General features: G+C 40.8%; 2 protein-coding genes across 2 annotated transcripts; both read left to right on the top strand.

The window, feature by feature from the left end:
* The first annotated feature begins 4,586 nt into the window (after nt 1-4,586).
* Nucleotides 4,587-5,519, top strand: LOC110259018 (olfactory receptor 7E178-like). Its single transcript, XM_021082314.2, has one exon. It carries the CDS (start codon nt 4,590-4,592, stop codon nt 5,517-5,519), a length of 930 nt encoding a protein of 309 aa, XP_020937973.2. The 5' UTR covers nt 4,587-4,589.
* Nucleotides 5,520-15,455: 9,936 nt separating this feature from the next.
* LOC110259019 (olfactory receptor 7E178-like) lies at nt 15,456-16,412 on the top strand. The gene has a single exon (XM_021082316.2). It carries the CDS (start codon nt 15,483-15,485, stop codon nt 16,410-16,412), a length of 930 nt encoding a protein of 309 aa, XP_020937975.2. The 5' UTR covers nt 15,456-15,482.
* Nucleotides 16,413-22,740: the final 6,328 nt, after the last annotated feature.

Below are 22,740 nucleotides of genomic sequence, written 5' to 3'. Positions count from 1 at the left end.
TACAATTCTTTTCTGCTGCACAGCATGGTTACTCATACATGCACACCTTCTATTTTCTCACATTATCATGCTCCATCATAAGTGACTAGACATAGTTCCCAGTGCTACACAGCAGGATCTCATTGCTAATCCATTCCATGAGCAATAGTTTATATCTATTAACCCCAAGCTCCCCAACCACCCCACTGTCTATCCCTCTCCCTTTGCAACCACAAGTCTATTCTCCAAGTCCATGATTTTCCTTTCGGTGGAAAGGTTCATTTGTGCTGTATATTAGATTCCAGATATAAGGAATATCATATGGTATTTGTCTTTCTCTTTCTGACTTACTTCACTCAGGATGAGAGTCTCTAGTTCCATCCATGTTGCTGCAAATGGCATTATTTCTTTTCTTTCTTATGGCTGAGTAGTATTTCATTGTGTATATATAGCACATATTCCTAATCCACCCATATGTCTGTGGACATTTGGGTTGTTTCCATGTCTTGGCTATTGTGAGTAGAGCTGCAATGAACATGCGGGTGCACGTGTCTTTTTCAAGGAAAGTTCTGTCTGGATATATGCCCAAGAGTGGGATTGCTGGATCATATGGTAGTCCCAGGTATAGATTTCTAAGGTGCTTCAATACTGTTCTTCATTGTGGTTATACCAGCTTACATTCCCAACCAATGGTGCAGGAGGGTTCCATTTCTCCCACCCCCTCCAGCACTTGTTATTTGTGGACTTATTAATGCTGGCCATTCTGACTGGTGTGAGGTGGTATCTTGTGGTAGTTTTGACTTGCATTTCTCTAATAAGCAGGGATGTTGAGCATTTTTTCATGTTCTTGTTGCCCATCTGTATATCTTCCTTCGAGAAATGTCTATTCAGGTCCTTTGCCCACCTTTCAATTGGGTTGTTGGCTTTTTTGCTGTTGAGTTGTATAAGTTGCTTGTATATTCTAGAGATTAAGCCCTTGTCCATTGCATCATTGGAAACTATTTTCTCCCATTCTGTAAGTTGTTTTTTTTTTTTTTTTTGGTTCCTTTGCTGTACAAAAACTTGTCAGTTTGATTAGGTCCCATTGGTTCATTTTATTTCTGTTGCCTTGGGAGTATGACCTGAGAAAAAATTCATACAATTGATGTCAGAGAATGTTTTGCCTATGTTCTCTCTCAGGATTTTGATGGTGTCTTGTTTTATATTTAAGTTTTTAAGCCATTTTGAGTTTATTTTGGTGCATGGTGTGAGGGTGTGTTCTAGTTTCATTGCTTTGCATGCTGCTGTCCAGGTTTCCCAACAAGACTTGCTGAAAAGACTGTCTTTTTCCTATTTTATCTTTTTGCCTCCTTTGTCAAAGATTAATTGACCATAGGTGTTTGGGTTTATTTCTGGGATGTCTATTCTGTTCCACTGATGTATATGTCTGTTTTGGTACCAGTACCACATTGTCTTGATACCTGTGGCTTTGTAATATTGCCTGAAGTCTGGGAGAGTTATGCCTCCTGCTTGGTTTTTGTTCCTCAGGATTGCTTTGGCAATTCTGGTTCCTTTGTTGTTGCATATAAATATTGGATTGTTTGTTCCAGTTCTGTGAAAAATGTCATGGGTAATTTGATAGGGATTGCATTGAACCTGTAGACTGTTTTGGACAGTATGGCCATTTTTACAACATTGATTTTTCCAATCCAGGAGCATGGAATATCTTTCCATTTCTTTACATATTCTTTAATTTCCTTAATTAATGTTTTATAGTTCTCAGCATATAAGTTCTTTACCTCCTTGGTCAGGTGTATTCCCAGGTATTTGGTGTTGAGGGGTGCAATTTTCAAAGGTATTATATTTCTGTGTTTCTTTTCTAATATTTCATTGTTAGTATACAGAAATGCAACTGATTTCTGAAAGTTAATCTTATATCTTGCTACTTTGCTGAATTTGTTGATCAGTTAGAGTAGTTTTTGTGTTGAGTCCTTAGGGTTTTCTATGTATAGTATCATGTAATATACATACAATGACAGTTTTGCCTCTTCTCTTCCTATCTGAATGACTTTTATTTCTTTTGTTTGTCCAATCACTGTGGCTAGGACTTCCAGTACTATTTTGAAATAGCAGTGGTGAGAGTGGACATCCTTGTCTTGTTCCAGATTTTAATGGGAAGTCTTTCAGCTTTTCTGCATTGAGAATTATATTTGCTGTGGGTTTGTCATAAATGGCTTTGATTATGTTATGTTCCTTCTATATCCACTTTGATAAGACTTTATCATGAATGGATGTTGGACTCTCAAATGATTTCTCTACATCTATTGAGATGATCATGTAGTTTTTAACTTTTCTTTTGTTAATGTGGTGTATGACGTTGATTGATTTGCATATGTTGAAACATCCTTGTGCAGCTGAGATGATTCCCACCTGGTCATGGTGTATGATCTTTTTGATATGTTGTTGGATTCGGATGGCTAAGAAAATTTGTTGAGAGTTTTTGCATCTATATTCATCGAAGGTATTGGCCAATAGTTTTCTTTTTCCGTGGTATGTATGTCTGGTTTTGGAATGAGGGTGATGGTGGCATCATAGAATGTCTTTGGGAGTGTTCCTTCTTCTTTAAACTTTTGAAAAAGTTTAAAAGGATTGGTATAATTTCGTCTTTGTACGTTTGGTAGAATTCACCTATGAGGCCATCTGGTCCTGGACTTTTATTAGTAGGGAGTGTTTTTATGATGTATTCAATTTCATTTATAGTGATCAGTCTGTTCAGTTGATCTATTTCTTCTTGATCCAGTTTTGGCAGGCTGTAAGTCTCTAGAAAGTTGTACATTTCCTCTAGGTTGTCAAATTTGTTGGCATATGGTTGTTGATAGTATTCTCTTATGGTTTTTTGTATTTCTTCAGCATCCGTTGTGACTTCTCCTTTTTCATTTCTTATTTTGCTTGTTTGGTATTTTTCTCTCCTCTTCTTGGTGAGTCTAGCCACCGGTTTGTCTATTTTTTTTTACCTTTTCGAAGAACCAGCTCTTGGTTTTATTGATTTTCTCTATTGTTTTTGAATCTCAATTTTATTGATTTCATCTTTGATCTTTATTATTTCCTTCTTTCTGCTGACTTTAGATTTTGTTTGTTCTTATTTTTCTAATTCACTTAGGTGGTGGGTTAAGTTGTCAATTTGGCATTTTTCTTCTTTTTTGAGGAAGGCCAGTATTGCTATGAATTTCCCTCTGAACACTGCTTTTGCAGCATCCCATAGATTCTGATTGGATGTGTCTTCATCATCATTTGTCTCAAGGTAGTTTTTAATTTCCTCTTGATTTTCTCATTGACCCACTGGATTTTCAGTAGCATGTTGTTTAGTTTCCATGTAGTAAGTTTTTTCTCATCTTTTCCTTGGTTGATTTCTAGTTTCACGCCACTGTTGTCAGAAAATGCTGAGGTCCAGCCCCAGCAGCCAGGGAGTGCCGAAGGAGAGGATGGGCTACAAACAGCGCAGAAAGAATTGGAGCCAACTCTTCAGCTGCATGCTGCAGATGACCCAATTTATTAAATGAAAAGCATCAGTTTTTATACCATATCACAATCAGGTTTTGTGTAAGATTTGATGTTAACATTTGATTTAAAGCCCTTTCTGTTCCCTCCACCTGAGATACAAAAAAAATTGTTAGTTAAAACATGTTCCTTTCAACTTTAGATTTTCCTTAAAGATTACAAACTTAAAGTTTCACACTGTATTTTTCTTAAAAGGTCAACAACAGTAGCTATTCTATTCTATATTAAGAACAAAGCTTTAATAAGTAATAAACTATGATACCTAACATTCTTTTACTAAAGGCATATGTAGTTAACAAAACACATGAAAGCCTTGGGCTTATGACATTCTTAAAACTACGACTTATTTGGCACCAGCAAGCTAAGCATTTAACCTATTGTGCTGATTTATGTAAGTTCCAAACCACCAATTTCAATAGAAAGGAGTATTATACCCAAAAATTAACAAATGCCCCCACAAGGGATGAAAGTTACAGGTGACACTGTTATTTGATAAAAAATATGTATCTATTATAAAAAATAGCAATTTATAGGCCAAACAACATTTTTCCCAGCCCCAAACTTCTTTTTAAGTAAAGGACTGAAATCATAAGTTTCCCCTGTATACTCTCACAAAATAGGTGCCATAAATTGTTACTCCAAAACAAAGGCTTTTTCCATTACATTGTTTAAATAAATTCACTCTGTTTTGGTTCAAGTGTTTTACGTACCTGGGGCAAATCCTTAGCTGTAAGAAAGCTGTGAATCAAAGATAGAAAAAGAAGGATAAACACAGAAAAAATAGATTAACATATTTTTTAGGGGATATCATTTTTATTTTCCAGGAAAATGACGTTTTTCAAGGGATTGCTCTGCAATCCTTCTTCTTTCTTCAGCTTGTCTGTAGCACTGCTAACCAGACAAGTCTCACACATCCGCAGTTCTTCTTCTTTCTTCAGCTTGTCTGTAGCTCTGCTAACCAGACAAGCCTCATGCAGGTGCTAAATGTGGCTTTGCTTTCTTTACTGGAGCAGCCTTATGGCTCCCGACATTTATTCACCAATCTCTTCCTGTTTTAAATATTCCCCCTAGACATGGAACCACAGAATCATACCTATTTCTCAGAATTCCTCCTCCTGGGCCTCTCAGATGATCCAGACCTACAGCCTCTTCTCTTTGAAATCTTTCTCTCCATGTATTTGGTGACTCTAATTGGGAACCTGCTCATCATCCTGACTGTCAGCTCTGACTCCCACCTCCACACACCCATGTACTTCTTCCTTTCCAATTTGTCCTTGGCTGACATCAGTATCAGCACCACCACTGTCCCCAAGATGCTAGTGAACCTCCAGACACACAACAAAACTATCAGATATGCAGACTGCCTAACACAAGTGATGCTTTTTCCTCTTTTTGCCTGTTTGGAGAGTCTACTTCTGACAGTCATGGCCTATGACCGGTTGGTAGCCATCTGTCACCCCCTACACTACCTGATGATCATGAACTCCCACCTCTGTGGCTTGCTGGTCCTGGGGTCATTTTCCATTGGCCTCTTAAACTCCCAGCTGCACTACTGGATGATGTCACAGCTCACCTTCTGTGCTGATGTGAAAATCCCTCATTTCTTTTGTGAACTTTCTCAGCTCATTAGTCTTGCCAGTTCTGACACCTCCACCTATAACATATTAATCTACTTCATCGGTACCATCTTTGGTGGGATTCCACTCTTAGGGATCTTTTATTCTTATGCTCAAATTCTTTCCTCCATTCTGAGAGCCTCATCATCGGGAGGGAGGTATAAAGCCTTCTCCACCTGTGGCTCTCACCTGTCCGTTGTTTGCTTGCTGTATGGAACAGGCCTTGGGGTGTACCTCAGTTCAGCCATCTCCTCCTCCCGCAGGAAGGGTGCAGTGGCCTCGGTGATTTACACTGTGTTCACACCTATGTTGAATCCCTTCATCTACAGCCTGAGGAACGGGGACATCAAGCGTGCCCAGTGGGGGATTGTCAGCAGAATAGTCTAATCTCAATAACTGTGCTATCTTTATTTGGTTCTCAACTCGTAACGGCATGAAAATCAAATATGTACAACAATAAACTCAGAATCTGGAGTCACATAGTCTATGTGCAATTGTCTGGCTCTCTGCTTTTTCTTAACACGAATTTTCCTCTTCGAACAGTGCTGATGGAATTGTGCTATTATTTGCGCTCCCCATGAAAGTCATAGCCCAACCAAGGTTTAGCATAGCACTTTCTACATGCACTACCCAGGACTCGTGATCATGGGTAGTTTTGTTTCTATCTTTGCAAAATAAGCACTGCTCTCCCTTCTTATTAATTGTTGCTATACTTTTCATGTAATTGAGCTCCCATTTCTTACATGGATACAAACCCTATCTTAATAAGCAAAACATTCAATGTATTTTGGCAAACTCTAAGAGACAGAGAGTTAAGTGGTAGTTGTCAGAGGTTTGGAAGGAGGAATGGGCACTTAGTGTTTCATGGGGACAGATTTTTCACCTGGGAAGGTGAAAAAGGTTCTAGAGGTGCATGGTAGTGATGGATACAAAACAGTATGAAGGTACTTAACACAACTGAACTGCATACTAAAAAATAGTTAAGAGGGTAAATTTTATGGTATTTTACTATGATAAAAATATATCTCCTGTAGGGAATTAGGGATATACTGCTCCAAATGGTGGGTGTTAGTCATCAGCAATCACCTCCTAGAAGAACCTGCTTCAGCTACAGATCACCACCAGGCAGCCCACATCCAATGACTCTATGATGTGGGGATATAAGCCTTTGACCCCTTTGCCCCACTTCCAACAATCTCTCAGGAATCATACTGGCTCCAGAGCTTCCTGGTGGATTTCAGAGGCCTTTGGTGGACTTCAGCTTGGCTTGAATTTTTGCACTGCCCTTTCTCCCTACAAAGAGTTTGCAAATACCACAAAGTCTCAAGGAGTCTTCGTAAGGCTCCCCTCATTTCAGACACCAGCCACAATTTTAGGGTTTCTAAGGTCACCCTCATTACAGGTACGCTAGCAACAAAGTTGAGGACTTTCTCTTATTCAATAATTCTCTAGAAGGACTCAAACTGAGGGGACTCCCTCAGGTTCATAATGCACTTGAATGACTCACAGAACTCAGGAAAGTTATGAACATGGGATTAGAGTTTCATTATAGCAAAAGGATACAAATTAGTACCAGATGAAAGAAAACCAAAGCAGGATAGGATCTCAAACATCGCAGGGTGAAGCTTCTTCTGTCCTCTCTCCATGGAGTCCAGACACATTTCTTCTTCCTGTTGAAAATTGCTGACAATATTGAAAAAAGTCTTACCAAGTAGGTAGCTCACCTGAGCTTCAGTTTCTACACATTTTATAGAGGCTTCATTCCATAAAACTGATTGGTTGCATTTTTGTCCATATTGTTGAATTCACTTTTCAGCTTCACTCCTCAGAGTTTGGGTTGATGTCACTTTGCCCAAAGCTCTAATTCTAATGGTTTGTCTTTCTGGCTTGGCTTCATATTAGCACGAATTCTCTGGTAGGGCCTAGAGTATCCACCGTGAATACTAATACACCTATCATTAAGGAAATTTCAAAGGTTTAAAAAGTTACCTCCCAGAGGAGTTCCCATTATGGCTCATTAGGTTAAGAGCACAGCACTCCCACTCTTGGGCATCTATCCGGACAAAACTCTACTTAAAAGAGACACGTGCACCCGCATGTTCATTGCAGCACTATTCACAATAGCCAAGACATGGAAACAATCCAAATGTCCATCGACAGATGATTGGATTTGGAAGAAGTGGTATATATACACAATGGAATACTACTCAGCCATAAAAAAGAATGACATAATGCCATTTGCAGCAACATGGATGGAACTCTAGAATCTCATCCTGAGTGAAATGAGCCAGAAAGACAAAGACAAATACCATATGATATCACTTATAACTGGAATCTAATATCCAGCACAAATGGACATCTCGTCAGAAAAGAAAATCATGGACTTGGAGAAGAGACTTGTGGCTTTCTGATGGGAGGGGGAGGGAGTGGGAGGGATCGGGAGCTTGGGCTTATCAGACACAACTTAGAATAGATTTACAAGGAGATCCTGCTGAATAGCATTGAGTACTTTGTCTATATACTCATGTTGCAACAGCACAAAGGGTGGGGGGAAAATGTAATTGTAATGTATACATGTAAGGATAACCTAACCACCTTGCTGTACAGTGGGAAAATAAAAAAAAAAAAAGAACACAGCACTGTCTCTTTGGCAATGCAGGGTCAATCGCTGGCTTCCCTCAGTGGGTTATGTATCCAGTCTTGCCACAAGCTGTGGTGTAGATCACAGATGCAGCTTGGATCTGACATTTCTGTGGCTGTGGTGTGGGCCAGCAGCTGCAGCTCTAATTTCATTTTTGGCATGGGAACTTCCATATGCCGCAGGAGTGGACATAAAAATAAGAATAAAATATACATGTGTATATATATATATACACATAAATAAAAATAAAGGTTACCTTCTAGGGACTGGGTCAAAGCCATATCTCTCTTTAGCTTGGGATCAAATTCATTCTTATACCCCTACCCTTTCATAAGTGTTAAAAAATTCAAAATATTTGTAACACATTAATCCATAATTTCTCTTCCTTCCTGGACTACTGGATATTACATACAGTGATTTATAAGCCCCTGAGATACTTAATGTTTGGTTTTCTTCTATTACTATCAATATTCAATAGGATCAAATGTTACCCAAATAATAGTCTGCATGAGATTGCATCACAAATTAAATGCTGGTTTTATAAGTTTCAAGAATAAGAAAGGACAAGTAATCATGATATAAATCTCTCAAGTGGACATGTAATAAGAAAATACAAGGTGAGGATCTTTCTCCCTCCTTCAAGAAAATTCATCATAGCAAAGATAGTGGATTGGTAAAATCACAAAACAACTCACTCACAAGCCTATCTTTGATTTTCATATACTATAAAGTCTCAGTTGAGCAGTGATCCTAGTATTTGATCTCCACTTCCCACTATGAAATCATCATGGTTATTATTACTACAATTTTCTTATTTCTCCAGCATTCTTGAATTTCTAATTACTCACTTTCCTTCCAATTCTTCTCTACACTCCTGCCATTTGGGCATTTGGCCTCCCTCTGACATTTATGCACAGACACATAATTAGACTTTTTCCTTCCATGTTCAACTTAATTGGGTATATATACTCTATTTTTACAAATCAGGTAATGAGAAAGAAATATCTGAATTCCTCATGCATAGAACTCTGAGCCAGGAGGACTGCACAGGTAAGATGTGGAGGGCTTCAACAGACCATTCTCCTACATATCAAATTTCATAAGCCAAATGTACTAATGAAGTCAAGATTCCAGCATAAAGGTTGTAAAGGAAACATAGTTGAAGACATGCACTCTCTCTAATTGAGCAGTAATCAGATAAACCTGAACTTGAGTATTGAATATGTGTGGTTTACTCTCACACCAATTGAACATGTGGTTGAAATTTCAGTGACCAGAACCTGCACTGGATATGGACTGGGGACTCCTGTTTGCTCTTTGGTTGTCACTGTTCAGTAAGAGGGCAGGGTTTTCTCTCTAGTTGCCACTCCAGAAACCTGCAGATCTGTTTCTGAGCTGTGTTTCTGACCTGTAGTGCAAGGCAGGTGGGGTTGAAGCAGTCCCACTGGGAGAGGAGCCATTGAGTATCCTTATGCTGAAGTTAATTGCCTGTGAATGTGCTCTGTCGTGTCACCTTTTCCCCATTGTGTGGTCTTAGACAATACACTGTTGTTGGTGTTGCACTCAACCCCACCTTAACCATTCGTATGTTGGTAAGTGGTCTCTCAGGTATTTTCACTAGGCCGCCAGTGCAGATGCACAGAGTTGAGGACTCAGGACGGCAGTATCTGTGTACCTGGACATGCTGTGGAAGATATGGAGGCAGCTCAGACTCTGGCCTGGTCCAAGCCCCATATGTGTATACCCACAGAGCCCACAGCTGCTAAAGCCAGACCCATCTCAGCTTTGGCAGCACTCATCCATGTGGATATTCCACCAGCACTGAATTTATCTATTTATCTATTTATTTACCTATTTAGATAGGGTCGCACTTTCAGCATTCTGAACTTCCAAGGCTAGGGGGTGAATCAGAGCTGCAGCTGCCGGACTACACCACAGCCACAGCGAAGCCAGCTCTGAACCACATCTGCAAACTACACTGCAGCTCATGGCCACTCTGGAGCCTTAACCCACTAAATGAGGCCATGGATCAAACCAAAAACCTCATGGATGCTAGGCAGGTTCATCACCATTGAGCCACAAGGGGAGCTCCACTAGCACAGAATTTATAAGGCAGTCAGTGGAGGTATAAAACCAGTGGTTCACACAATTGGGAGGAGAGATTTCAGCTCTTCCCCCTTAGTCTCAGGAGATTTTAGTATGGATGCCTGTCTTCTCTTCCCTCAGCTTGTGTTTGATGTTAGATGTGCTAATGCAGTGGCTCTTACCTATTCCTGGAGTTCTCAGTCATGTTGGCATCTCGCATATGCCTCCAGAGCACGTGATCGGAGAAGTGGAGGCTCACAATTGTTTCAGGAGCTGGGTGCTGGCTGGTGATGGAGTCTGTGAGGGAGGTGGCAGTGGCTTGTGCAACCCCTCCTAGATCCCAGTGGCAGCCACAAGCTCTCAACTTGTCATGGGTGCTGTGTCTCCTAAGACAGTGGGTCACACATCCTCTCAGGGAAATGAGGAACAGATGTTGGCAGGTGTGGGACTCTTGGTCATGGCAGTGAGCCACACAAGCTCCTGGGAAGGTGGAGGCAATGGTCCGTGCTTTCTTTGGGCCCCTTGGCAGAGAAGGCAGTGGGGCATGCACACTCCCAGGGAGTTATGGGCAGATGCCATTGCACGGTTGTGGGAAGTTTAGGGGTGGTGGACCACATCCACTCGCAGGAATGCAAGGGGAGGGGTTGGTGCCTGGCTGTGGGGCCCTCTGGGGGAGTGGCAGCCATGGTCCATGCACATGTTCCCAGGAAGGTAGGGACAGGGAGTCTCTCAGTGGAAACAATGATCTACACCTTGCCTCTGGAGTTCTGGAGCCTGACATGTCATCAGTGGCAAGCACCCACCCTCTGGAGCTCATGCAAGTGGTGCCTTACAGGAGTTCCCATGGTGGCTCAGTGGGATATGAACCCAACTAGTACCCATGAGGATGAGGGTTCAATCCCTGGCCTTGCTCAGTGTGTTAAGGGTCCAGTGTTGCTGTCAGCTGCAGGGTATGACACAGATGTGCTTCAGGCTTGGAATTGGTGTTGATGCATCTGTAGCATAGGCTGGCAACTGTAGCTCCCATTCATCCCCTGGCCTGGTAATTTCCATATGTCAAAGGCACAGCATTAAAAAAAAAAGAATTAAAGAAAGAAAGAAGGAAAGGAAGAAAGAAGGAAAGGAAGGAAGGAAGGAAGGAAGGAAGAAAGAAAAAAAGAAAGAAAGAAAGAAAGAAAGAAAGAAAGAAAGAAAGAAAGAAAGAAAGAAAGAAAGAAAGAAAGAAGAAAGGAAGAAAGGAGAAAGGAAGAAAATAGAAATATGATCAAAATCTTGAGGTGGAAGATCTACATCTCTCTAAATTACATGACACATTCAATGGATTTGCAGAAATAAATATACATATGACTTTCTCTAATAAAAATATGTCTACTTTGAATGATAAGATATATAATTTAGAAAACAAAGGTAAGGAACAGGTCAAGTTCCTCTTGAGAAGGGGAAGAGCTTCAGTCCTTCCAAGTGCACTCACTTTCCAACTTTTCCTCCTCCATTATGTTAGCAAATCCTCAGAGACTGAGAAACTATGGACCAATTTGGCTAATTATGTGTTTGGTGCCTTGAGGTCTTGAGGTCATTACACTGCAAATAATCAGAATGTGCTTCTTAGCCTTCATTTAGCCAGCTCCAGTCCAATGAGATCCATATGTGTTTGTCTCATTTCCCATGGTTGTCTGAACCAGGAGGTCCATACCTGGGTCTGCCTTCTTGCCAGTCCTGAGAACAAAGCCTCAGCCTGCAACCAACATCAGGTAGGGGAGGGGCAGGACATGGGCCTTCCTCAGTCCTTCTCCAGCAGAGACACAGCACAGTCCAGGGTGAGCCAAGAGCTGTGGGAGACACTGCATGCAGAAGGGGTTGGGAGAAACTTGTTTTCTCATTATCAAGCCAGCAGACAGTTGGGATAACCAGGTGAGGATAGCAAAACACCAAGATTCACCTCAGACACCTATGAAGTTGAGGTTTTGGGGATTGGTGGGGATCCCAGAAATTTTATTTAAATTTCTATTTTCCCCTCACAGTGCTCCTCTCTTCCATTGGCATCTTTTCTACCTGTACAGGAAATAGGTGGTGCTAAACTCTCCCCTAAGTGCTCCAATTGATCATGAAAATGATGATGATGATGATGAAAATGAAGGCAGTAACCAAAATATCACAGCCTTTACCTAAGGATTGCAAGTGCCAGGTGCTGAGATAAGGTTTTTATGTAGCTTGTCTCCTTTCATCTCTTATCACCACTTTACAGCTGAGCTTGGGACCACTGTGATTTCACGTGGTTTTATCAGGACCCTGTGGTAGCAAATGGGTAAAGTCAGATTTGAATGCAGACAGAGAAACTCCATTCATAGGCACCTACACAGTCCTCTCTCCTGCTGACATAGTCTGCATTCAGGGAACTGAATTTGGGGGAAATGTTATCCCTCTAGAAGGAAAAATTGACTTGAAAACCTCCAAGTTGGCATACAAAGGGCCAACTTGGTGTTTGAGACCTGGATTTCATCCTAAATTTCTCAAATGTTCATAAGAGGGTTGGGTTTGATAAGAAATCAGTATTTGAAAAATGTTGAAGATTTGGGACATATTTAAGAAGATGTCTCAAGCCATAACCTACAAAAACACAGCAAAAAGCAAACTCTCTTCCCGTTCATCCCAGGCAGAGACCCCTGCTCACTGTGCTCTTCCCTTTAAGGGGTTCATGGAGGACCAGAGTGGAGGGCATGGGCAGCACCTGTCCCATCAACTACAGGAAGGATGGCTGAGCTGAAGGCAGGGATCCTAGAAAGAATCAGCTCATGACAATTCAGAGCAGTTCTCTCTCCTGTTTCTTCTATTGGACTTTGCTTCGCTGGCTACCGAAGCTGAAGTTCCATTTCAACACCTAGCCCCGGAAACTACACATGCTACAGGTGTGTCCATAAAAAGAAATATATATATAAATTTCATATATATATGAAATCTGCCAAGGCCAAATGTTTGTATTTGAGATATTTTTGAAAAAAAAATTGACCAAAAACCCCACACATTTGAGTGAGCAGTTATGTCCATTGAAGATGGATGCCATAAAGACAAGTAAAGATGAAAAACCCTTAAAGATAATTGGCATATACAGTAGACACATGAAAAGATGCTCAACATCACTTATTAGAGAAATGCACATCAAAACTGCAATGAGGGACCACCCCACACCGGTCTGGGTGGCCATCATTAACAAGTCTGCCAATACAAAGGCTGGAAAGGAGGCAGAGAAAAGGGAACCCTCTGACACCGCTGGTGGGAATGTGAATTGGTACAATTACTATGAAGAAGAGTATAGAGGTACCTCAGAAAACTAAAAATAGAATTGCCATATGAAACAGCAATCCTACTCCTGGACATATATCTGGATAAAACTATAATTCACTAAGATACATGCACCCCTGTGTTCCTTGCAGCAACATTCACAATAGCCAAGACATGAAAACAACCAGGATGTCCATCAACAGAGGAATGGATTACGAAGATATGGTACATATATACGATGGAAAACTCCTCAGCCACCAAAAAAAAAGAACAAAATAATGTCATTTGCAGCAACATGGATGCAACTAGACATTCTCATACTAAGTGAGGTAAGTCAGAAAAAGACAAATACCCTACAATATCACATAAATGTGCAATCTAAAATATGGCACAAGTGAGCCTATCTACAAAACAGAAACAGACTCACAGACATAGGGAACAGACTCGTGGTTGTCAAGGTGGAGGGGTAAGGAGTGGGAGGGACTGGGAGTTTGGGGTGAGTAGATGCCAACTATTCTATTCAGAATGGATAAGTGATGAGGTCCTACTGTACAGCACAGGGAACTCTATCTAATCTCCTGGGCTATACCATGATGGAAAGTAAAAGAGAACATAATGCATATATACTTATGACTGGGTCACTTGGCTGTACAGCCGAAATTGTCACAACATTGTAAATATACTATAATTTCATTTAAAGAGATAATTGCATAAACAAATGCTCTCTGATTATAACCATTTGAGTTTAATTTATACTCCTGTGAGTGTGGTTTTAGCTCTTTGGAACTACACTGTAAATCAAGGTAAATTCTTGTACTGTATTTGCAGAAGATACAGTATATTTCAGTGCTTGTTATGTGTGCTTTAATTAGAAAAAATATTTCAAGTCACTGCTCTTTGATTGTGGTTTCCTGCATCCTAGTTCTTTTTTTTTTTTTTTTTTGAATTTAAAGAAGCCCTTTCAGTATTTCTTTTAGAATGGGTTTTGTATTGCTATACTGTTTTAGCTTTTGTTTGTTGGAGAAATTTTTTATTTCCCCTTCTATTTTAAATGATATTCTTGCTGGATAGAGTATTCTAGGTTGCATATTTTTTGGAAAAGAGTATGGAGGCACCTTAGAATTCTATACGTAGAACTACCATATGATCCAGCAATCCCACTCTTGGGCATATATCCGGACAAAACGTTCCTTAAAAAAGACGCATGCACCCGCATGTTCATTGCAGCTCTATTCACAAGAGCCAAGACATGAAAACAACCCACATGTCCATCGACAGATGATTGGATAAGGAAATTGTGGTATATATACACAATGGAATACTATTCAGCCATAAAAAAGAACAAAATAGTGCCATTTGCAGCAACATGGATGGAACCAAAGACTCTCATCCTGAGTGAAATCCATCAGAAAGAGAAAGACCAATACCTTATGATATCACTCATATCTGGAATCTAATATACAGCAGAAAGGAACCTTTCCACAGAAAATAAAATCCTGGACTTGGAGAATAGACTTGTGGTTGCCCAGGGGGAGGGGAGGGAGTGGGAGGGATTGGGAGCTTAGGGTTAATGGATGCAAACTATTGCTTTTGGAATGGATTAACAACGAGAATCAAAAAAAAGGTAATCATCAATAGAAATCAGGCTTTTATGTTCATGAAACTAAGAAAGTGACTTGAATAAATGACAATGAAATTTTCGTCATAAACAAAAATAAGAAAAATATTTTTTAAAGAGAGAAGAATTTTTTTGTCTTTTTGCCATTTCTTAGGGTGCTCCTGCAGCATATGGAGTTTCCCAGGCTAGGGGTCTAATTGGAGCTGTAGCCACCAGCCTATGCCAGAGCCACAGCAATGTGGAATCCGAGCCACATCTGCAGCCTACACCACAGCTTACAGCAATGCCAGATCCTTAACCTAACCTACTGAGCAAGGCCAGGGATCGAACCTGCAACCTCATGGTTCCTAGTCGGATTCATTAACTACTGCACCGCAATGGGATCTCCATATTTTTATTCCATATTACTCATTCGAAAGATGGGGACAGATGTTTTACTGTGTGCATGGATTTGCTATCTACAAATGTCCTTATTTCCCTAATATTCTTTCTCCTCATGCCTCTAAAATTATCTGTATAAAGAAAAAATCTATGTTCTTCTCATCAATGAGGAAGAGCTAACTATTGAGAGATACTGCTGAAGGCACTGTGGTGTATGGTCTTCAAGCATGAAAAACATATTCATGAATTGCTAAATTCCAAAGTATGGATGGATACTAATCTGGGTGCCCCAACATTGTTTGGTTTATTCAACCCTTTCTTCTTTTTCAAAAGGTGCCCCCTCAACATGGAACCACAGAATCATACACATTCCTCAGAATTCTTCCTCCTGAGCCTCTCAGATGATCCAGACCTACAGCCCCTTCTCTTTGGGCTCCTCCTGTCCATGTGCCTGGTGACCCTGCTTGGGAACCTGCTCATTATCCTGGCTGTCACCTCTTATTCCCACCTCCACACACCCATGTACTTCTTCCTTTACAATCTGTCCTTGGCTGACATCAGTATCAGCACCACAACTGTCCCCAAGATGCTAGTGAACCTCCAGACACACAGCAAATCCATCACCTATGCAGGCTGCCTAACACAAGTGATGCTTTTTGCTCTTTTTGCCTGTTTGGAGAGTCTACTTCTGACAGTCATGGCCTGTGACCGGTTGGTGGCCATCTGTCACCCCCTACACTACCTGGTCATCATGAACCCCTTCCTCTGTGGTTTGTTGGTGCTGGTGTCATTGTCCATCAGCCTTTTGGACTCCCAGTTGCACTACCTGATGATGTCACAGCATACCTTCTGTGCAGATGTGGAAATCCCTCATTTCTTTTGTGAACTTTCTCAGCTCCTCAGTCTTGCCTGTTCTGACATCTCCATCAATATTATATTAATGTATTTCATTGGTACAATCTTGGCTGGAATTCCATTCTCAGGGATACTTTACTCCTATACTCAAATTCTTTTCTCCATTCTCAGAATCTCATCATCAGGAGGCAGGTATAAAGACTTCTCCACCTGTGGCTCCCTCCTGTCCGTTGTTTGCTTGTTTTTTGTAACAGGCCTTGGTGTGTACCTCAGTTCCGCTGTCTCATCTTCCTCCAGGAAAGGGGCAGTGGTCTCCATGATGTACACTGTGGTCATACCTATGCTGAATCCCTTCATCTACAGCCTAAGGAACAAGGACATCAAGCACGCCCTGTGGAGGATTATCAGCAGAGTAGGCTAATCTGAACACATGAGTGATTTGGGGGGTTCATAAGATTGGAAAAGGCAGGAATTCCCATTATGGCTCAGTGTTAACATACCTGACTAGTACCCACGAGGATGCAGTTTCAATCCCTGGCCCCATTCAGTGGGTTAAAGATCCAGCCTTGCCAGGAGCTCAGGTGTAGGTCACAGACTCACCTAGGATCTAGTGTTACTGTGGCTGTGGCACAGGCCACAATTTAATTCCTATCCTGGGAACTTCCATATGCTTCACTTGAAGCCCTAAAATGGAAGAAAAAAAGACTGGAGGAGTTCCCGTCGTGGCACAGTGGTTAACGAATCCGACTAGGAACCATGAGGTTGCGGGTTCGGTCCCTGCCCTTGCCCAGTGGGTTGGGGATCTGGCGTTGCCGTGAGCTGTGGTGTAGGTTGCAGACGCGGCTCGGATCCTGAGTTGATGTGGCTCTGGCGTAGGCCTGTGGCTACAGCTCCGATTCGACCCCTAGCCTGGGAACCTCCATATGCCGTGGGAGCGGCCCAAAGAAATAGCAAAAAGACAAAAAAAAAAAAAAAAAGACTGGAAAAGGCAGGGAAAATAAACATATGCAACAAGAAATTCTGAATCTACAGTCACTCACTGTATATGTAACTATTTGTCCCTCTGCTTTCTGTTTACACAATGTTTTCCTGAGCTCCGGTATCAATCCCTCATCTGAGAACTGAAATACCATATCAAGCCAATGCACTATAGCCAAAAATAAATAAAAAGGCTTAGAGGAGCCCTACTGAATTTTTAAGTTAAACTTCAGAGTATAAATAAAATATGATTTAAGAGTAACAATAGGATGGATTGGGAGCTGGGGTTAGTGGATGCTAACTATTGCTTTTGGAATGGATTAGCAATGAGAGTCTGCTGTGTAGCACTGAGAACTATGTCTAGTTACTTATGACGGAGCATGATAATGCGAGAAGAAAGAATGTATACATGTATGTATAACTTGGTCAACATGCTGTACAGCAGAAAAAAAAAATTATGTTGGGGTAATAGCGATTAAAAACAAGCAAAAAAAAAAAAAGAATAGCAATGTATTTGGTTTCTGCCAACTCCTGAAATTTATCCTCCTCTAACTTCTAGAGCCAATAGTCAAATCCTAAGCCCTTCACACCTCCCCCTCCTTGATTTTGTCACAAATCTGACCAGAGTCCTCTAATCCTTCTGTTCATTTGATTTTTAAAGACATTGAAAGTGGGGTGATCTCAGTGTTTAACATTGAGGATATGTCTGCCCTTCTGGGAAGAGGAGGTTTCTTATGAACTGAGGAATACTCTGAGGAACATTCTGAGGCTGGTTCATTGGAACAAAGAGATGTACTGGTGACACCAGCTTGTGGAATGTGCTTTACCTTCATGCTTGCCGACATAACTACATAACTCTCTTGCTTCCACTGTCAAAACTTCCTGGCATACTTTGGGGATAGACCATGATAGAAGATAACATAAGAAAGGGAATGTATGTATATGTATGACTGGGTCACTGTGCTGTGCAGCAGAAATTGATACAATACTCTAAGTCAACTATACTTCAAAAAATAAAATATGTGAGGAAGGAAACAAAACAGAACAAAACATTCACTGACATATAGCTGTTCAAATTTTCAGCTGAAAGACCTATTCTTTCCCAGGTCATTCAGGGACCCCAAGTTTTGTCATTTCAGATCTTTTCTTCCTATTTTCCCTGTCTCAAAACTATTAAATTATCTGAACAGTGATGGCTCAGATGATTTGCTTTCCCCACTCTTCAAAACCAGTTCAGAAGTTCCCTGGTTGCTCAGAGGGCTAGGGATCTGATGTTGTCACTGCCATGGCCCAGAGCCTGCTGTGGCATGTATTTGATCCCTGGCCTGAAAACCTTAGCATGCTGCAGGTGCAGCCAAAAAAAAAAAAATGAAAAAAGAAAAAAGAAAATCTTTCATATACACATTTTGCTCTTACAAGAGGGTCCTAAATGGCTTCTCGATATTCAGTTTCTTTCCATTTACACCACATTAACTTTTTAAGTGGAACCAAATCTTGTATCTCTTTGCTTGAATTCTTCCAATCAGGAGTTCCCATTGTGGTCCAGTAGGTTAAGGATCCAACTGCAGCAACTTGGGTTTTTGTAGAGGTGGGGGTTCAATCCCTGGCCTGGCCAAGCGGGTTAAGGATCCACCATTGCCACAGCTGTAGTGTAGGTCACAGCTGTGGCTTGGATTATTTTCCTGGCCCAGTAATGTCCATATGCTATGGATATATCCAAACAAACACACAAAAATTTTTCCAATAATTTTCTGATACTCCTTGAGTAAACTTTGTATTCCTTGCCAAGGTCAGTAAGACCATTCATTATCTAGTCCCTGCTATCCCTTTCCAACTCCTTCACAAGTCCAGGGACCAGTACCATCATCATCACCCCCCAGGAATTCATAAGTGTGCATGTTCAGGTCTCACCTGCTGAATCAGAACTGCTATAGCTAGAACCCTGATATTTGTATTGTAGGAAGTGTTATCAGGTGACACCACTACACAATAAACTTGAGAACCCACTTGCCTAGATATACAGGTTTTCTTGGAGTTCTTCAAACAGACCATGTTCTTTCCTGCCCCCAGACAAGCCCACTTATTTCTCTCTGTCTAGAATTTTCTTTCCTTTTAAACTCAACTTTTTACTTCAACATCAGCCCTTAAAGATGCTTTCCTTGGCCTCCCATCTAAATTCTCCTGATGTTCTCTCCATCAGGTCAGTCCTCTTTACCTCTTTTAATATTACTGCTTTCTGAGTGATCTCACACATGTTTAGTATTATGGAGACAATCTTTGCACAAGCTGCCTTAGCTATTCTTTTCCAGGTTAAACAGATGCATAAGGAAAATAAGTTTTGCTCCTCTTCCAGTCTGGTCTTGTGTGAGATGTGATAGTATTGACTTAAAAAGGCCAGAAAATAGGCAATGTCATTGCCAAGACAATGTTTGGTAGAAATCTGTTATGAAATCTAGAAAGTTATTGATTGTACAAAAGAAAAACTGCATCATAGTCCAAGAGGTATGAATACTTTATCCAAAACTCTAGCAGTTGGAGTAAAGACTATTGCAACACTGGAGAGATATTGAACTCATCTCCACTGAATCAAAAGGTGAAATGATTTTTTATTTTTTACATGTGCATAAACGTTCTGGGGCATAGGGAAGTGCCCCAGGCTAGGGGTGAATTAGAAGCTGCAGCTGCAGCCTCTGCCAGAACTTGTGGCAACACCAGGTCCTTAACCTACTGAGGGAGGGCAAGGATGGAACCTGTATCCTCACTGAGGATAACATCAAGTCCTTAACCTGATGAACCACAATGGAAGCTCCAAAAATGAGAGGATTTTTAAAGCTGAGGCTAGCTAGTGGAAAAGCACTGGGAGATATTAGGGGAGGGAGGTTGCTTGATATGATTAGTCTGTCTGTGATTGCTAATTGCTGCCTATTGAATTTAGGCTCATACCATCCACAGAAGCTAGGAGATAGATGTATCACTTGATGATTATATTTCAAAGGGATAACTTTAAGAAAATCATTTCTGGTTTGTAAAAAGGACAAAAGGCTCTGAGAAGATTTATTCACATTTAAAATGAGCAAAGAAAGAATTTGAAAGTTTTCTAACATGGAGATTCCTTGAGCTGCAGTAGGTTAATGATCCAGCATTGTCACTGTTGTGGCTCAGGTCACTGTTGTGTGGGTTCGACCCCTGGCTGGGAAATTTCCTTATGCTACATGCATGGCTGAAAAGGAAAAAAAAAAAAATCCTCACATCAGTGCTCTACGAAAAGAAAGGTCAGGAGCAGAAATCAGGGAGTAATGTGTTTAAAGTTTAATCACATTTAGGGGAATGTAAAGGCAGTCTTTGTCAATGTACATCCAAAACTTCCACTGTTGTTCCAACTTTGTAAGTCTTGCTCCACACTGAAGCATAAGTTTTAATATATGTTTACAATTAACTTGAGTTCTAGACTCAAAGGGCAGCATTAACACTGGTAGCAAGGCAACAAGTCCAGAATGGCAACTGGGTTCCAGGATCCACAGGGATCTGTGGTGGTGACAGAAGGTCATAGATGAGCTGACCTCCAGAGCATTGGTAATACTACTCAGCCATAAAAAATTACAAATAAGGCCATGTGCAGCAACATAGATGCAACTAGGGATTCTCATATTAAGTGTGGTAAGTCAGAAAGAGAAAGATAAATACCGTATATGCCTTATATGTGGAATCTAAAATATGGCACAAATGAACCTCTCTATAGAACAGAAATAGACTCACACAGGTTGAGAACAGACTTGTGGTTGCAAAGGGGGAGGGGGAGGCAGTGGGAGGGACTGGGAGTTTGGGGTTGCTAGATGCAAACTTTTCAATTTAGAGTGGGTAAGCAGTGAAGTCCTACTGTATAGCACTGGGAACTCTAACCAATCTGTTGTGATGGAAGATAACATGAGGAAAATAATGTATTGATATACAAGACTGGGTCACTTTACCATACAGCACATATTGACATAACATTGTAAATCAACTATAATAATTTTTTCACAAAATGAAAATAACACAAAAATATGAAAACAACTCTCAGTGGAATCTTTCCCCAGGTTTAAAAAACAAAGGACATTAGTTTATTTGGTTGATTTAGACAACCAAAAACATCAAGAACAGATCAGCAGAAGTCAGAATTGGCTCCCACAATGATTTTTTCCCAGTTTGCAGGCCCAAGCCTGGTTTCATACTAAAAGCCTCAAAATTAAAGGAATTAAAGGGGAGGCAGGTTCCCCTTTAGGAAGCCCATTGTTGTTCCTCAAAATGGTAACATCTCTTGAGAACAATCCTTGGTGATAAGTTGATTCCAATAGATGCCAGCCCTGGAGTAAGCTTGGACTCTTCTTTACCATGATAAATATCTATGTATTTATATTTGCCTTTCCTGCCTGCAGTGCCTGGGCAAACACCACCATCCAAAGGCTAGGCACGACATCCAATTTCTTTATGGTGAAGAAAATATGAAAATAAACATTTATCAAGACAGCCAGGAATTCCCAGGTGGCTCAGCTGCTTAAGGATCTAGAGTTGTCACTTCTGTGGCTCGGGACACTCCTGTGGTACAGATTCCATCCCTGGCCTGGGAAATTCTGCATGTCATGGGCATGGCTGTAAAAACAATCAAACGCACAAAAATATATCCACTAGTCCTAACATATCCTTCATTACCTGAAGTTGGTCAGCATCCCATACCTAGAAACTGGCAATTCTATGATTCCATTCCTACTCTCCAACAGCATGTCCTGGCACCATACTTGAAATTTTGTCCCCTTTCAGACAGGTTTCATCACCACCTGGCCTCTTGTGTTTCCACCTCAATAAATTCACCTGCAAAATTAGGCAACTAGACTCAAAGACTTATTAGCACCTGATCAGTTCTAGTATTCTGGGGCTTGCCATTTTCCTCTCTCCAGTGATACATTTTCATAGCTTATCTGCAAATGTACTAAACATATGGAAGAAAGTTCAGCCTAACTAATAACCAAATAAATAACTTACCCATCAGTGTATTTTCTATTTGGACATATGACAGGATCTGTTAAACTCTGAGATCTAAAATTTAAGCTCTATGACGGTAAAGATTCCTGTCTTTTTCCCCCCTTAACTGCTATATTGCAGATACTTACAACAGTCTGGCACACCAATGGTGCTCAGTAAGGAATGCCAAATAAATACATTTGATAAGAACTAACAAATGTTAGTGTTGATAAAAGGTGGTGTTTCTTTTTTTATAGCTGCACCTGCAGAATATAGAAGATATTGGGCTAGGGGTCGAATCAGAGCTGCAGCTGAGGCCTATGCCAACTCAGGATCCATATCCTCAGCTTCTGGCAAAGACAGATCCTTAAACCAGTGGGCAAGGCTAGGGATTGAACTCACACCCTAATGGTGACTAGTCAGATTCTTAACTCACTGAGCCACAACAGGTACTCCAATGCATTATTTCAGAATTCTCATTCAACAATGATGAGTCTGTACTTGAAGTGGCTGGTATCAACATGCAGGACTGGAAATGCAAATCAAGGGGCCATAATGGATAAATAAAATGAGGGGGTGTGGAGAGTAGAATTAAGGATAATCAAGCAATCATCATAAGAGGTTAAGACAAAGTCCTCCCAAGGCCAAATTCTGACCAGTGCCACTAATGGAGTATCAGTGAGAAACAAAATTCAATGTGATTAAGAGGCACAATTTCTTGAGCCAACTTCTGCTATGATTGTCAGTTCAAAACCCCTGGACCAGTGTTCCCA

Source organism: Sus scrofa, chromosome 2 (genome assembly GCF_054392235.1).
Source record: "Sus scrofa isolate SSC_HxYL_T2T_F1_AM1 chromosome 2, Sscrofa_HxYL_maternal_Yorkshire_Landrace_v2.0, whole genome shotgun sequence".
NCBI classification, from domain to species: domain Eukaryota; kingdom Metazoa; phylum Chordata; class Mammalia; order Artiodactyla; family Suidae; genus Sus; species Sus scrofa.
Note: the sequence above shows the minus strand (reverse complement) of the source record. Positions and strands in the feature narration are given on the sequence as shown.

What these genes read in the sequence shown, in the direction of transcription:
- LOC110259019 (XM_021082316.2), top strand. Translation starts at nt 15,483, where the DNA reads ATGGAACCACAGAATCATACACATTCCTCAGAATTCTTCCTCCTGAGC.
- LOC110259018 (XM_021082314.2), top strand. Translation starts at nt 4,590, where the DNA reads ATGGAACCACAGAATCATACCTATTTCTCAGAATTCCTCCTCCTGGGC.